The 13,936-nt window shown below is 36.5% G+C and overlaps 1 protein-coding gene across 1 annotated transcript in view; it reads left to right on the top strand.

The window, feature by feature from the left end:
- The window catches only part of MNAT1 (MNAT1 component of CDK activating kinase), a 200,927-nt gene extending 187,299 nt beyond the window's left edge, over positions 1 to 13,628 (top strand). Inside the window, exon 8 of the mRNA XM_028098338.2 lies at positions 11,329 to 13,628. Within this exon, the coding sequence (XP_027954139.1) occupies positions 11,329 to 11,449 (121 nt within the window). The 3' untranslated portion in view covers positions 11,450 to 13,628. The remainder of the gene's footprint in view (positions 1 to 11,328) is intronic.
- The last annotated feature ends 308 nt before the right edge of the window (positions 13,629 to 13,936 follow it).

Here is a 13,936-nt window from a genome sequence, read left to right as displayed (position 1 = left end):
TAACTTGAGCAAAGGTATGAAGTGAGTAGTTATGAGGTTTTCATAGAGAATAACTGAAAACCTCCTGGCTGGTTTTGGCTTACATTCAGGGTATATGGAGGCGATTAATGGGAAGTACTTTTAGAAAGGTGGGTTGGAATCAAGTACAGTAGGCCTTGAATGGTAGGCTAAGGAACTTTGACTTTACTCTACATAACAACAGGGAGCCAATGAATGTTTATTTGTATGAGAGAGACGCAGAACTTTGCCTTAGGAAGATTAGTTTGATAACCATGAATAGATTGGAATGGAGAGAACATCCTGGAAATAGGGAGACCAGTTAAGAGAGTATTTACCTCTTCCATGTAAAAAAGAGCTAAAATTAGGTAGCAGCCATGAAGATGATGTGAGAAGTAAATAGATGTTTGTAAAGAGATACTGTGATGCAGATTTCTCATTTGTATGCAGGGAGAAGAGGATTCCAAGATGACCCTAGGAGTATGTTGAAACTATTAAGAGAAATTAAGAAACACAGACAGAGGGCTAGGTTTGTGAAGGAAGATGAATTCAGTTATGAAAATATTAAATTTATAGTGCCAGTGGGACAGCCAAGTATGAAAGGCCACCCAAGCAGATAAAAATGCTAGTCTTGTAACTAACAAAGAAGGCCAGAAGACCGAAAGGTAAGATTTGCAGGTTTAGTAGAACAGAGGTAATAAATGAAGCTATACGTTTCAGAGATAGTCAAGAAGCTGAGAAAAGCCAAGAAGAAAACTACTAATTAGGAAGCAAGTGGATAAAGAGAAATTTGAGGAATCCTGTGTGAAAGTGGTAGGAGTGTGACCCAAATAATAGGTTTATATGTTATAGAAGTCATAGGCTAAGAGCGTTTTACAGCTGGAAGCTGTCTCCAGACCTGGGGAGGTAGGGGAAGATACTGAGGAGGGTGAGGACAGAGCAGTGGTCGCTTAGTGGTGATTAGAGGTAAGATGCAGGATGTGAGAGTGGAAATAATGTAGCAGTTTCACTTTTGAAATAAAACTAGGGTGTGGATAGTATTTGTGAAATACAGATATGTACACATATGTTTATGTATATATAAAGGTATTATATATGTATATGTATGTATGTAAACTTTTCCCGTTTGCCTTTTAATATGAAGGTATTAGCATCCTTGGGTTATTATTCTATTACTCTGGCATAAAAGATTAACAAGCAGGACTACTCCTTACCTTTTGTCTAACTTAAAAAATAAAAAAACCTCCACTTAAATCTTTATACTTAGGGTACAGCAAAAAGGGGAAGAGAGAAGGCAACACTATTATTGTTGAAATGGATGTGGGAATGAACAGTAAGCTCACAGAGTTGGCAAAGGAGAGGTACATATTAATTAGCAGAAGGTAAAACATGTTGAAAATTTGGGCTGTGAAAGGCCTATTCCTTGTGAGAGTATACTTTTATTAATAGTATCAAAGAAAATTTATGAGGGTGGTCAGGGATATATACTTTATTGAATATCTGTTCTTCGCCAGATGTATTAGATACATTTTCTTAATCTTCTGGAAATTACTATGAGGTGTTAATGTCTCCCTTTTGCATATGAGGAAATGAGGATCGAAAAATTAAAGCACTTTCCAAATCATAATGTTAGGAATTGTCCAAGGAGAGATTCAAACCCAGATGTATCTGTTTCCAAAATCTTTGACCTTTCTACTAAACCATGATGTCCTTATGTATTTATGTTGGGTACAGGGAAGAAAAGGGAATGGTAGAGGGGAGAAGACTGAGGTTGTTTATATTTAGAGAGTTTGCACTCAGCAAAAAACAACACCAATGGGGAGAGTTCTTCTGCAAACTTGGGAGGGTGTTTAACTACCATTGGACAGGGAGAGGAATTGGATTTGGTTTATACATCTAGGCTGTTACCTTAATATTAGCCACAGAAAGCACATTATGTTTCATTCTGGTAAAGAAATAGAAATCTGCAGCGTTATTATGGGGGAAAATTCCAGATTATCAGGGCTTTGGCTGAGGGCTCTTTGACCACTGAACTGATTTCATCTGTCACTTTATTTTTGCTGCTTTAGTAGATCAGCTTTTTAACCACTGATCAGTACTTAGGCTTGCTATTTAGATGTATATTCCTCAAAGGTTTCTTTGCAAATAAATCTGATTTTACTAACTTCTCCCATCTTAAATTAATATATTGACCTTGCTTGTAAACCAGTACAGAGAACAGTATGAATGTTACATGTTGCAGGTTTTTTTCTTTGTTTTTTTAAAGATTTTATTTATTGATTTGACAGAGAGAGAGAGAGAGAGAGACAGTGAGAGAGGGAACACAAGCAGGGGGAGTGGGAGAGGGAGACGCAGGCTTCCCGCTGAGCATGCAGCCCAATGCGGGGCTCGATCCCAGGACCCTGGGATCATGACCTGAGCCGAAGCAGATGCTTAATGATTGAGCCACCCAGGCGCCCCTTTTTCTTCTTTTTTTTAAGAGAGAGAGCTTGTACGCATGGGGGTTGTGGTGGGGAGAGAGAGAGAATCTTAAATAGGCTCCACGCCCGTGGTGGGGCTTGATCTCATGACCCTCAGATCATGACCTGAACTGAAATCAAGTCTGATGCTTAACTGACTGAGCCACCCAGGCACCCCACAACATATTGCAGTATTAAACATATTTTAAGATGAATAATTATAATTAACATGAATTATTATAAATGGAATCAAAGTAGTAATATTTTATGAAGCCCAGCCGACTGAGATCGGGTTGGTGTTTACATGCAGGTTACTTACTGGGTCAGTGGCAGTTAAAGCTGTGACTATGCTCTTCGCACTACTTTTTTTTTTAGTATTTCATACATAGAAAAAATATATATATTTTGCAAAGAGTAATAATAAGACAATTGCTGAATTGTTTCCATTCTCACTGTTTCTCCCTCCTCTACTCCTTCAAGTCCTGTAGTTTGAATTCCACTCATTAACTTAGGAGATGGAGCATAACCAATGCTGTAGAAGCCCTCTCTGTGTGCATTTTTCTTCTCTTTGTGGTCCTACTTGACATCAGAGATTCAGTCACCCTGAACAGGCTGATTATCATATGCTTGCTTTTTTTTTTTTATAGTTCGGTCATATCTATATATTCCATGTGTAGTTTGCATATCCGAATTGTATGTAAATGGACCAGGGTGTAGATATTTTCTGTAACTTATTTTTTGTTGTTGCTTTTACTCAGCATTCTTTGTGAGAGTCAGCAGTGTTGATACATGCATGAAGCTATATGTCCTTTGTTTTCACTGCTGTACAGTATTTATTTGCCTATATTCCTGTCAATGGACATGTGGATTGTTTCTTTTGTTCTTTTGCTATAAAAAACACTACTGCTATAAATACCATGAAGAGAGCCTTTGGAGCCCCTAGATGGAGAAATCTGATAGGTTTCCCATCTCTGTCTCTGCTATTATCATCTCTTCAAAATTTCAAGGAGTCAGGCACAAGTAGCACGTTCTGAGTCCTTTCCAAGCAGCTTACACCTTCCTTCTACCTCCTTTGCAAGTCTACGGGAGGGGATGGCAGCATTTGTATTTACCACACCTGAGCACATACCCTTCGCTTCAAAATATCTTAGCTTCTGTATTAGTTAGGGTTGTCTAGAGAAACAGAACCAAGAGAGATAGATGGATGATAGATGAAAGATAGATAGATTTATAGGTAGATAGAAAGAAAGAAAGAGAAAGAGATTTATTATTAGGTATTGGCTCATGTGATTATGGAGGCTGAGAAGGCCTATGATCTGCTGTCTGCAGGCTAGAGACCCAGGAGAGCCAGTGGTGTAGTGCAGAGGCCTGAGAGAGAATGAATAGTGTAGATGTCAGTCTGGAGCACCAAAGGGCAGGAGAAGATCGATGTTCCAGCTCAGTCAGGCAAAGTGAATTCAACCTTTCTCCACCTTCTTGTTATTCTCAGGTCCTCAATAGATTGGATAATACCCACTCACATTGGGGAGGGCCATCTGCTTTCCTCAGTTCACCAATGCTAATCTCTTCCAGAAATATCCTCACTGACACACACAGAAATGATTTACCAGATAATCTGGGCATTCTGTGGCTCACTCAACATAATTTTTTGTTTATACATAAAATTAACAACCACGGTTTCTTTTGTCATATCATTGTATGTTGTTGTTCTCTAGGTCTTTGCCTTAGGCCCTTCTTTCTCTTTTCATTCTGTCCTCTCTCCCTAAATATTAGCATCTACCTGATGGTTTCAGATACCATCTAAATACTGATAACTCCCAAACTGTTACCTTCATTCCATAATTTTCTTCTTAGCACTTGGCCCATATATCCTGCTGCCATTCTGTATCTCTCTTCTGTAATCACTTCAGACTTAAGTCCAAAATTCAACTCATGATCTTTCCGTTCTCTTCTCTCCCACCCCAGTCTGTTTCTCCTCCAGTTTTCCATCGTCTCTGTGAGGGCATTTTCCCTGTTCCATATGACTAGATAGCTGGAAGTTGCCTTTGCCATTACTTTCTTCTCCCCTTCTTTTGCTCCCATATCTACTCAGTTGGGTTTTTGTTTTTTTGTTTTTGTTTTTTTTTGTTTTTAGATTTATTTATTTATTTATTTGACAGAGAGAGAGAGAGAGAGAGAGAGTACAAGCAGGGGTAGTGACAGGGAGAGGGAGAAGCAGGCTCCCCACTGAGCAGAGAGCCTGACATGGGGCTCGATCCCAGGACCCCGAGGTCATGACCTGAGCCAAAGGCAGACGCTTAACCAACTGAGCCACCCAGGTGCCTCTCCTTGGTTGGTTTTTAAATGTCTTTTGAACCAGTACTTTTATTTCCTCTGCTGCCACCCTAATCCAGGTACCGTGATCTTAAGCCTGGAATAGAGAAACTATAAGGGGTCTCTCAGTAATCGACTCCTGTTCTTCTTCTATCCATTGTGTAGCCAAAGTAGCTTATATTATCAGGTTCCTAACAGGAACTTTTCAGTGGCTTCCCGTTGCCCTTTCTTTTTTTTTTTTTAGTAAAGATTTTTATTTATTCATTGAGAGAGAGAGATAATGATAGAGAGCATGAGAGGGGGGAGGGTCAGAGGGAGAAGCAGACTCCCCACTGAGCAGGGAGCCCGATGTGGGACTCAATCCCAGGACTCCAGGATCATGACCTGAGCTGAAGGCAGTTGCTTTAACAACTGAGCCACCCTGGCGCCCCCCGTTGCCCTTTCAATAAAATTCATAGTTCTTAACATTTCTTTTGAATACTTTCCAACATCTCTAGCCTCATCCTGAGCCACCTTTCCTCCATATTCTCAATATGTGCTATGACTTCTTGCACTACATTCTTCCCTCCACTGGGTTGCTAACTAACTCTTCCTCATCCTTTGTGTCTAAGCCATCCTTTGGGACTGTAATTTCCTTAGGGAGACCTTTTCTGAACTTGTTCATGTTGGCTTCCTTTTAAACTACACTGATGGAGCCCTGACTTTCTCATTCATAATATTCGTTGTTTAACATCTTTTTTCCTCTGCTGAATTACAAGGTCCATTAGAACATGGAGGCTGCTCTCTGTTTTACTCTTAGAGTTGCTTCAATACCTGACACCCAGTAGACACTCAGTAACTTTTTTTTTTTTTTTAAGAAGGAATACACTGCATACATACGAATTTCTGCATTTTGCCTCTCCCACCCTTGGGGAAAAATTACCACCCCGTCTTTATAGATATGATGGAATTTCTGGCATACATGTGTTACTAACATGGAATTCACAGTAAAAAAAACTACATTAGACAAGCCAGAATGAGGCACTAGAATTTTTAGGAACTTAAAATCAGAAACTAGGATATTTATTTTTATGATCTCTATTATATTTCCACCACAGAAGTAGTGGCTCTTGTCCCTCCCTGGGATATACAAAATCTATTTGTTATTTTTATGATTCTGATATGATTTGTTATCTTTAGATTTTCATGAAACTTTGCCTTCTCTCCTCTGGTTATCTTGAATAAATTCATGAGTATCATAATGTTTTAAGAATCAATAAGTAAAAACATTATTTATAGCAGTTTTCTGCTTAATCTCATTTAAGCATATGAGAACAATACTGAAATTAGCCAAACATAACTGAGATAAACTTCTGACTTTGAGTATATTTAAAATTTATTGCTACTGTGTACTATCTATTTTCATGACTGTGTTCAAGTTTATCTGATAGCACCTGATTCCTGAGATATTCTTGTATTTATCTGTATTATACAGATGGAGTGTATCCTTAGAGGTCTATCATTTGAGATATCCAGAACTACCAACAATATTGTTCATAGAATATATTACACTTAAGTATCTCTATCTTTTATGTGTTCAGTCGTTTTTCATTTCACTATGTAGTTACATTAACTTTCAGTAACAGCTACCCTGTCCTAAAAATGCCTACTGTGCACTTGGGCACCGCATGTGGCTTTTAATTTCCAAATCTGAGCTTTGCTGTTCAGTTGGTCTAAATGTCTGGAATAAATTGGTTACTAGATTCCCAAGTATATTAGTATATATCTGAAAATAGCTTTAATAGTTTTTCACTTGCTGGTTAGATAATGAAGTGAAGAGTAATACGATGACTGTGGAAGTTTGTGATATTTTGGTTTGAGTTCATGAAGCCTTGGTTGGTATTTTATAACCAAACTGCCCATAGAATTATGGACAGTAGTTCTGACTTGAAGTGCTTTCCCCATTTATGTTGGAATATATGATTATCAGTTTCCCTCTGTAGACAGTTTGTCCGTTATTGTGACATTATGATTGGGTTAGGACACCTGAGCACTAACCTCCATTTTCAGAATGTTTCTGCTTTTTAGTGATAATTGAGCACACTGTTGCTCTGTTTTTAAATCTGTTGAGATACACTTCACGTTGTTAATGTAAATATTTTATACCCTTAGCTGAATTTCTTACAACAGCTCTTGGTCTTGACAGCTGAGATCAGCTGGCTCATGTTTCTTAATGGCACTTAGATTTGAATTTTGTGGGCTGGGAGGCAGAAAGAACTACTTGGAACTGGTCTGTTTAATGCATGGTGGCTTTAAATTCAGGCTTAAAAATGGGCCCATTTATAAAAAGAAAGTCTTAATCTCTAGAGTTCACTCTAGAGAAACACTGTGGAGTTAAGAACTTGGACTTTTTTTTTTTTTTTTTTTTAACCATCCATTGGTCCTGGTAATTTGAGGTGAGAAACACTGTGGAGTTAAGAACTTGGACTTTTTTTTTTTTTTTTTAACCATCCATTTGTCCTGGTAATTTGAGGTGAAGGAAACTAATATGAACTTCACATTTTCATTTCAATTTGAATTCCAAGATTCTTTGATTCTCTAGAGCCAAAGTGTTTCACGGGTTTTCATGCAGAGGTTATGACTGGAGGGGAAGAGTGCTGCCTGTTGGTCTTGAGTGACAACCCCTGCCCTCTGCCCCAGCTGAGAACTCAAAGCATTGTTGAATAGCACTAAAATGAGCTGAGTCCAAGACTTTAGCCAGATGGTCGATATAGGGCTTTTAAAGGAAGGGAAATAGTAAAAGAGTAATCTCAGAGGAACTCTCTTATGTTAAAGAACTGAGAAAATGAAGTCTTTCTGAAGCTAAGTGTAAATTATACCACCTTCTTTGGGAGCAAAAGCTGCTAAATGTAACAGAAGAAAATGACAGTGTAGGAAATCAAAGTTCAGGAACAAACTTTCAAGTGTGGTTTTCAAATGCTTAATCCTCTCTTACTCCTCTCTCAGGATCCATTGCCTCCTTTTCCTCCCCCTCCTCCAAAGTCTGTTTGAAAGGGATTTGATGGGTAATGGCAAAGGAAGGCAACTTTAGACAGAGTATAAATTAGGGCACAAGATGCCCTTTGTACAGGAATTATCTTAGACTTGCTTTTGAAAACATACTTTTTTTTAGTCTTATTAAGAAAATAATCAAAGGTATGATTCTTAAAGCTTTGAGTTTAGTCTGCTTTCAGTAAAAATAAGGTATAGATACCAAAATAAGCAAAGTTTTTTTTTTTTTCTTTCCTGGTTTCTGCTTATAAGATTTACAGGTATTTAAAATAAACCTATGAAAAACAGAAATACTGTCCTGGGATTGGCTAAATAGTCAGAGCAATTACCTCTGGGCTCCAAAATCCAACTGAGCTTGACTTTTGGAAATAAATTTAGCTAAGACTTCTTCCTCATTCTGTTCTATAAAGGTGTACATGAAATGATACTGACCTTTGCCAGAAACCCCAGGAATCCTATTCAGTGATGTACTTGTAATGGTCATGAAAGAATTAAAACAACACAGATGTGGATTAATGTGAAAAAGTAGGCAAAACGCTAAATTCTCATTGTGTGGTTTCAATGTGGCAGATCCTTTAAAATACTTCGGTGTACCACAATAATTAAAGGGTTTAAGAACATTACGTTAAAATACCTAGAAAATAAAAGCCTACAGTTGAGTAACAAGAATGAACTATGTTTTATTTTTTTAAATTGGAATTAATGTAGGTTGCCCTGGTGAAAATAGAATGAAATATTTAACAGTAACTGTTTTGTGCAGCACTAGAGATCAAAAACAGTAATGTAAATAAGCAGGTCTTTAAAGAATATACTCACAGACATGTTTAATGTAAATGATTGCTAGAAGGGAAATGTATTTTCTTCAGTGCTATGCAAAGAAATTTTAATTGACTTGATTTTGGCAGTAAGAATCTACAACTTAGCCTTAATAACTAAAAATTTTAAAATATTTGCTCATTGCTCTGGATTATGACTGTCCAAGAATTACTATTTTCAAACACTAATTAATCATTTTAAATAAACTTTTTTTACACATTTATGGCATCAATGAGTATGACTGTTTATTACATTTTACCTATAAAAAGTTGAACTGTTTTATATACTCTTTATGGAAACAGTGCACAGTCATAAATTAAAAGATGCAACTGTTTTGGATATTTTACTGGTGGTCCTGTGTTTTCCTGCCAGCCATGCAGCTGTTTTAGGTTTCTCAGGATAACATATAAAAAGCTGTATGTACACTGCAAGTTTATGCTTGAATTGCCAAGCCAGAGATGGTATGACTCAACTTTCCCAGAAGCAAGTTGTACCAAAATGTCATGAATCAAAACAACTAGTTGCATAGTGGTTTGTATTACAGCTATGAAAACCAATTCTGTTTATGATAGTTGGCTTCTTAAGGTTGACAGACATTTACTGTGGTACCTGATTTTTGCCATGAATGAACAGCCATTGGAGCTAAGACTGTGCTTTTCTTTTGAGGATCTGAGGAAAGGAAAAAGGGTAATACAACGGTATCTGGTGTATGGATAAAATTTACTTGGAAACTTATATTAGGAATAGAATGTTTCATTTCTAAGATACTTGTAAAAATATTACTAAATATTACTTATTTATGTGATAGTGAGTTCTCAGGGAAGAGAAATTGATTTTATCCTGTTCCAGGTTGATTTTTAGACTTGTGAGATGACTTAACTTACATCATTTCTCATGCATCATAATCTTAACAGTGGACATTTTATTGTGTCCTGGGATGTAATAAGCAAATACTTCTTCTGGCCTTGTGGTAGATTTGGTGAATCCGTTTAAGTCCTGGGGGACCTAAGGTTCTATCAAGAGTTTGACAATGAAAGTGGGATGCATCCCATCAAGGTTTATAAGATGGGATGTAGGGAGAAAATATTAGAACTTTTGTTGAAATATTTTTATCTCCTCCTTTAAATATTTATATGTATTTTATAATATGCTTCTATATTAGTATATTATGTATAATTATATACTATATAACTATGTATTAATACAATAGGTATATGATTTATAAATAAGTATACAAATTTTAGAGATACATGCTCAAGTATTTTTACTGCTATAAGTATAGTATCAAAAGTCTGTAGGGGTGCCTGGGTGGCTTAGTTAAGCATCTGACTCTGGACCTCAGCTCAGGTCTTGATCTCAGGGTCATGAGTTCGAGCCCTGCACTGGGCTTCACGCTGGGCATAGAGCCTACTTTTTTAAAAAAAAGTTTTAGATCATTGCTCAATAAGTATTAATTTCCTTTCTCCTTCCACTTTTCCCTTTCACTCTTGGCAGAGAAGCAAAGAATTGCGTTAACACCTTGATTTGTGGTAGTGTGAATAAATTATAGCCAATTCCAGGAGCTTATCCTGTGTCTTACTTTGAGCACTTTTTCTATTGCCCTCTTATATTGCCATATATTTTTTAATCACACAACCTTATTAAACATGGATACAAATGAAAAACAGACTTGTTATTATGTTAGAAATAATAAGTTGCTCATGCATCAAGACTTTGACACACAGGAAGTTTGAATGAATGAGTAGAAAAGTTTCCAAGTTATTAAAATGTTCTGGTACCTGATTTATTCATTTGCCATAACCGTAATTCTAAGGCGGATGAAGCTCCTTTACTTCCTGAGGCCTGAAGAAACAATGTGGTTTCTTAAACTAGGCATTAAAGCAAGGCTGGAAATATTTGTTTTCCAACAGTGCTCTTAGTCATGCTAACAAGTTGACCCTCTTTGGCTAGGATTATCCTATATTTTAGGCCTGTTTGTTTACCTTTATCAAGGTAGAAAGTTTAATTGCTAAATAATATATGTGTGATTGAAGAAAAATGGTGTCTGTTACACTGTCTTTTGAGATCAGTTCAAAAGACTTCTTCTGTATTTACTAATTGGGACATTCTGTTGAACTCAGGCTGTCAGATTTCTTTGGCATGTAATTGTCTAAGGTTTCACTTCCTGTATGGAAGGAGACAATATATTTTTGTAATGCTGAAGTAAATTTGAAGAAACTAGTGTTTTCTCTCCTCTCCCCTCCTCCATTTAATAAGTATTTATTTCAGAATATATTTATGTAAAATAGTCAATATTTATGTAAAAATATTAATAATACAGTAGTATTATGATACCGTATACTTACTTATTAAGAGTATGCCAGGAGGACAATAGCAGTTAGGTACCCAAACAACAGTCAACAAAACAAGTTCTGAAGATTGGGAACAGTGAACATTTTAATAGCAAGTATTATTTTTGGAAACCTTGAGAGCTCTTTTTAGATCTTAATGTAATTTGCTTTATAATTTAGTTTAACAATTGAACTAGTTTAGGCAGTCTATATATAGTTGGTATGTTTCTTTTTAAAGGGTAATAATGCATTTATAAAGTCAGAACATTTCAATCTCAGAATTCCCCTTTAAAACGTGAATCAGTTTTATTATTGCTTTAAAAAAATAGTACCAATTTATATATGCTTTCTATATCAGTGCTACACTTTTTGTTTTGTTTTAGGTATTTAAACCATGTCAGAGCTGCCTCTCCACAGGACCTTGCTGGAGGCTATACTTCTTCTCTTGCTTGTCACAGAGCGCTACAGGATGCATTCAGTGGGCTTTTCTGGCAGCCCAGTTAACCTTTATTTCTCCTTTCTAAGATTTGGACCCAGGAGCCGAACCAGGGAGCTAGCAAAAGTAAAGCAGGCGTGTAAAAGGAGAGCCCTGTGCAGCTGCCCAACAACAGTGCCACTGCTAGCAGCTGTGTTAAAGTATTCGTGAGAAAATTTCAGAACTCAGCTGAGTAATATAGTGGATAAATATATGTGGAAAAGATTTATTTTTTACTTGTATTTTTCTGAGAGGGATTGAAGCATTTATGTAAACTTCATCTGATGGAAGATATGAATAATTCACCTATGTATGCTTGAGGTTGACAGACTTGTAAAATCTTTTTAAAAATAAAGCTAGACTTTATATTAAGTTTTGTGGTTTTTCTCTTATTACAGTGTTTTACTTGAACACGTTTTAAAATGCCATTTTGAATACGACATTTAGTGTTAATATCCAAGCCTATTATTTCATCTCATAAAATGTTCCTTTTTTCCGCCCTATGTTCTTAATACTAGTCCAGACAAGTGGATATATTTCCTTCTACCAGCAGGTTGTGGCAAGTAAAACTTGACCTATGATAATGCCACTCTCTCAATATGAAGGACTCAGTGCCTGTTTTGAGCAGTGGAAAGTGAGACAAACCTTGATCAAGGTATTATAGTTCCCAGCTGTGAGCCACACTTAGGATAAACCAGACGAGAGTATTAACCTGCTTTAATGACAAATTCAAAGAAGTAAGTTAATAAAATTTAATACTTAAATGGCACCTTTCACTTCAAATGTGAGCTCATTTTATGATGAAACCTTGGAGACTGGAATGGATACATTTTAAACAAAATTTTTCTCAGTAAATTGCAGACTCTGATATAGTTTCTGTTGAAACTTCAAAGACTTTTAGTATACCCAGGATTTTGCTTAGAGTTGGATGTGGAGAGGATGGATATTTGTAGCATCTCAACCTTATATGAATCTGTTATATAGACCACCGTGTATGGGACATAGTTTCTCAAGGAAATTAAGGGATTTCCTATCAAATGTCCATTATAACAGATGTTAATTTTATGGGAGGAGTTATGTGAAACAAAGTTTGTGGTTACATTAGGGTGGAATATCCACAGGTAACAGCTCCAGCTTATTTGCCTAAGCAGGTATTAATTTCAGGTACATCTTCATCTTTAAATATAGATGACCCTTGAACAACACAAGTTTAAATTGTATGAATCCACTTGTATGTGAATTTTTTTTTAATTTACCTTATATTTTTTAAAAAAAAAGATTTTATTTATCTATTAGAGAGAGAGAGAGAAAGCACAAGCAGTGGGAGTGGCAGGCAGAGGGAGAAGCAGGCTCCCCGCGGAGCAGGGAGCCCAACGTGGGACTCGATCCCAGGACCCTGGGATCATGACCTGAGCCCAAGGCATACGCTCAACGACTGAGCCACCCAGGCGTCCCTGTGGATTTTTTTTGTACAGTACCGTAAATGTATTTTCTCTTCCTTATTATTTTAACGTTTTCTTTTTCCTAGCTTACCTTATTGTAACTATACAGTGTTTCATATGACATACAAAATATGTATAATTGATTATTATGTTTGTGTTAAGGCTTCTGGTCAACAGTAGGCTATTAGTAGTTATATTTTGGGGGGAGTCAAAAGTTATATGTGGATTTTCCAGTGTGTGTTTGGGGGTGGATGGCCAGTGTCCCTAACCCCTGTGTTAGTTAGAAGTACAGTTGACCCCTGAACAGTCTTTGATAACTAAGAAAACCAAGGCATCAAATAATTGAGTAGGCTTAGATCATATACACAAGTTAGTAAAAGGTCAGAATTAAAACTGTTTGCTTTTTGTTTTTAATTTAAGTCTAGTTCTGTCTGTACTTTACAGGCTGCCTTCTATTTTTCATATCTATTAGCATTCCCCAATTGAGGATTAGGATTTTAAGTACAGTCTATAAATCTGTTCAAATAGTGAGAACGTTGACTTAAAGTTAGGACTTTGCTGTACTCAGCTGCTGAAGTACAGTATCCAGCCTTTACAAAAGAAATACTATTACTTGTTCTCAGTACCTTGTATAATGTATTTAAATGAATGAACTAATTAATAGAACACTTTATAAAGTCTTTCAAAATGTTTTTTGAGCCTACCTCATTATTGTGGAAATTGTCTGCATCTGATTTGGCAAATAAATTGAATTCCAAAACCTTTATACATTTGTAAATATTTTGTTCTTACTATTGCTGTATTTTGTTCAATAGGCAAATAAGTTTTAATTGACCTTATTAGAGCGAAGGGAATGGTGAAAGGTAACTTAATGACAATTCACTAAGTAACAGAAATACTCTAAATTGATGAGGTTATCCCCATCCCCCTAGTGATTTCCTTTCTCAGAGACAAAAGGCTGTACAAGTCCTTCATATACATCAATTAAGTCTTTTAACTTCGTACAATACTAGCCCAGAAACAATAGCTAACAACTACTGAGCATTACCTATGCACCAAGTACTGTGCTTCATG

Source organism: Eumetopias jubatus, unplaced genomic scaffold (genome assembly GCF_037043125.1).
Source record: "Eumetopias jubatus isolate StellerSeaLion01/CBP00866 unplaced genomic scaffold, mEumJub1_p1.0 scaffold_7, whole genome shotgun sequence".
NCBI classification, from domain to species: Eukaryota; Metazoa; Chordata; class Mammalia; order Carnivora; family Otariidae; genus Eumetopias; species Eumetopias jubatus.
This window is presented reverse-complemented; position numbering and strand designations above follow the sequence as displayed.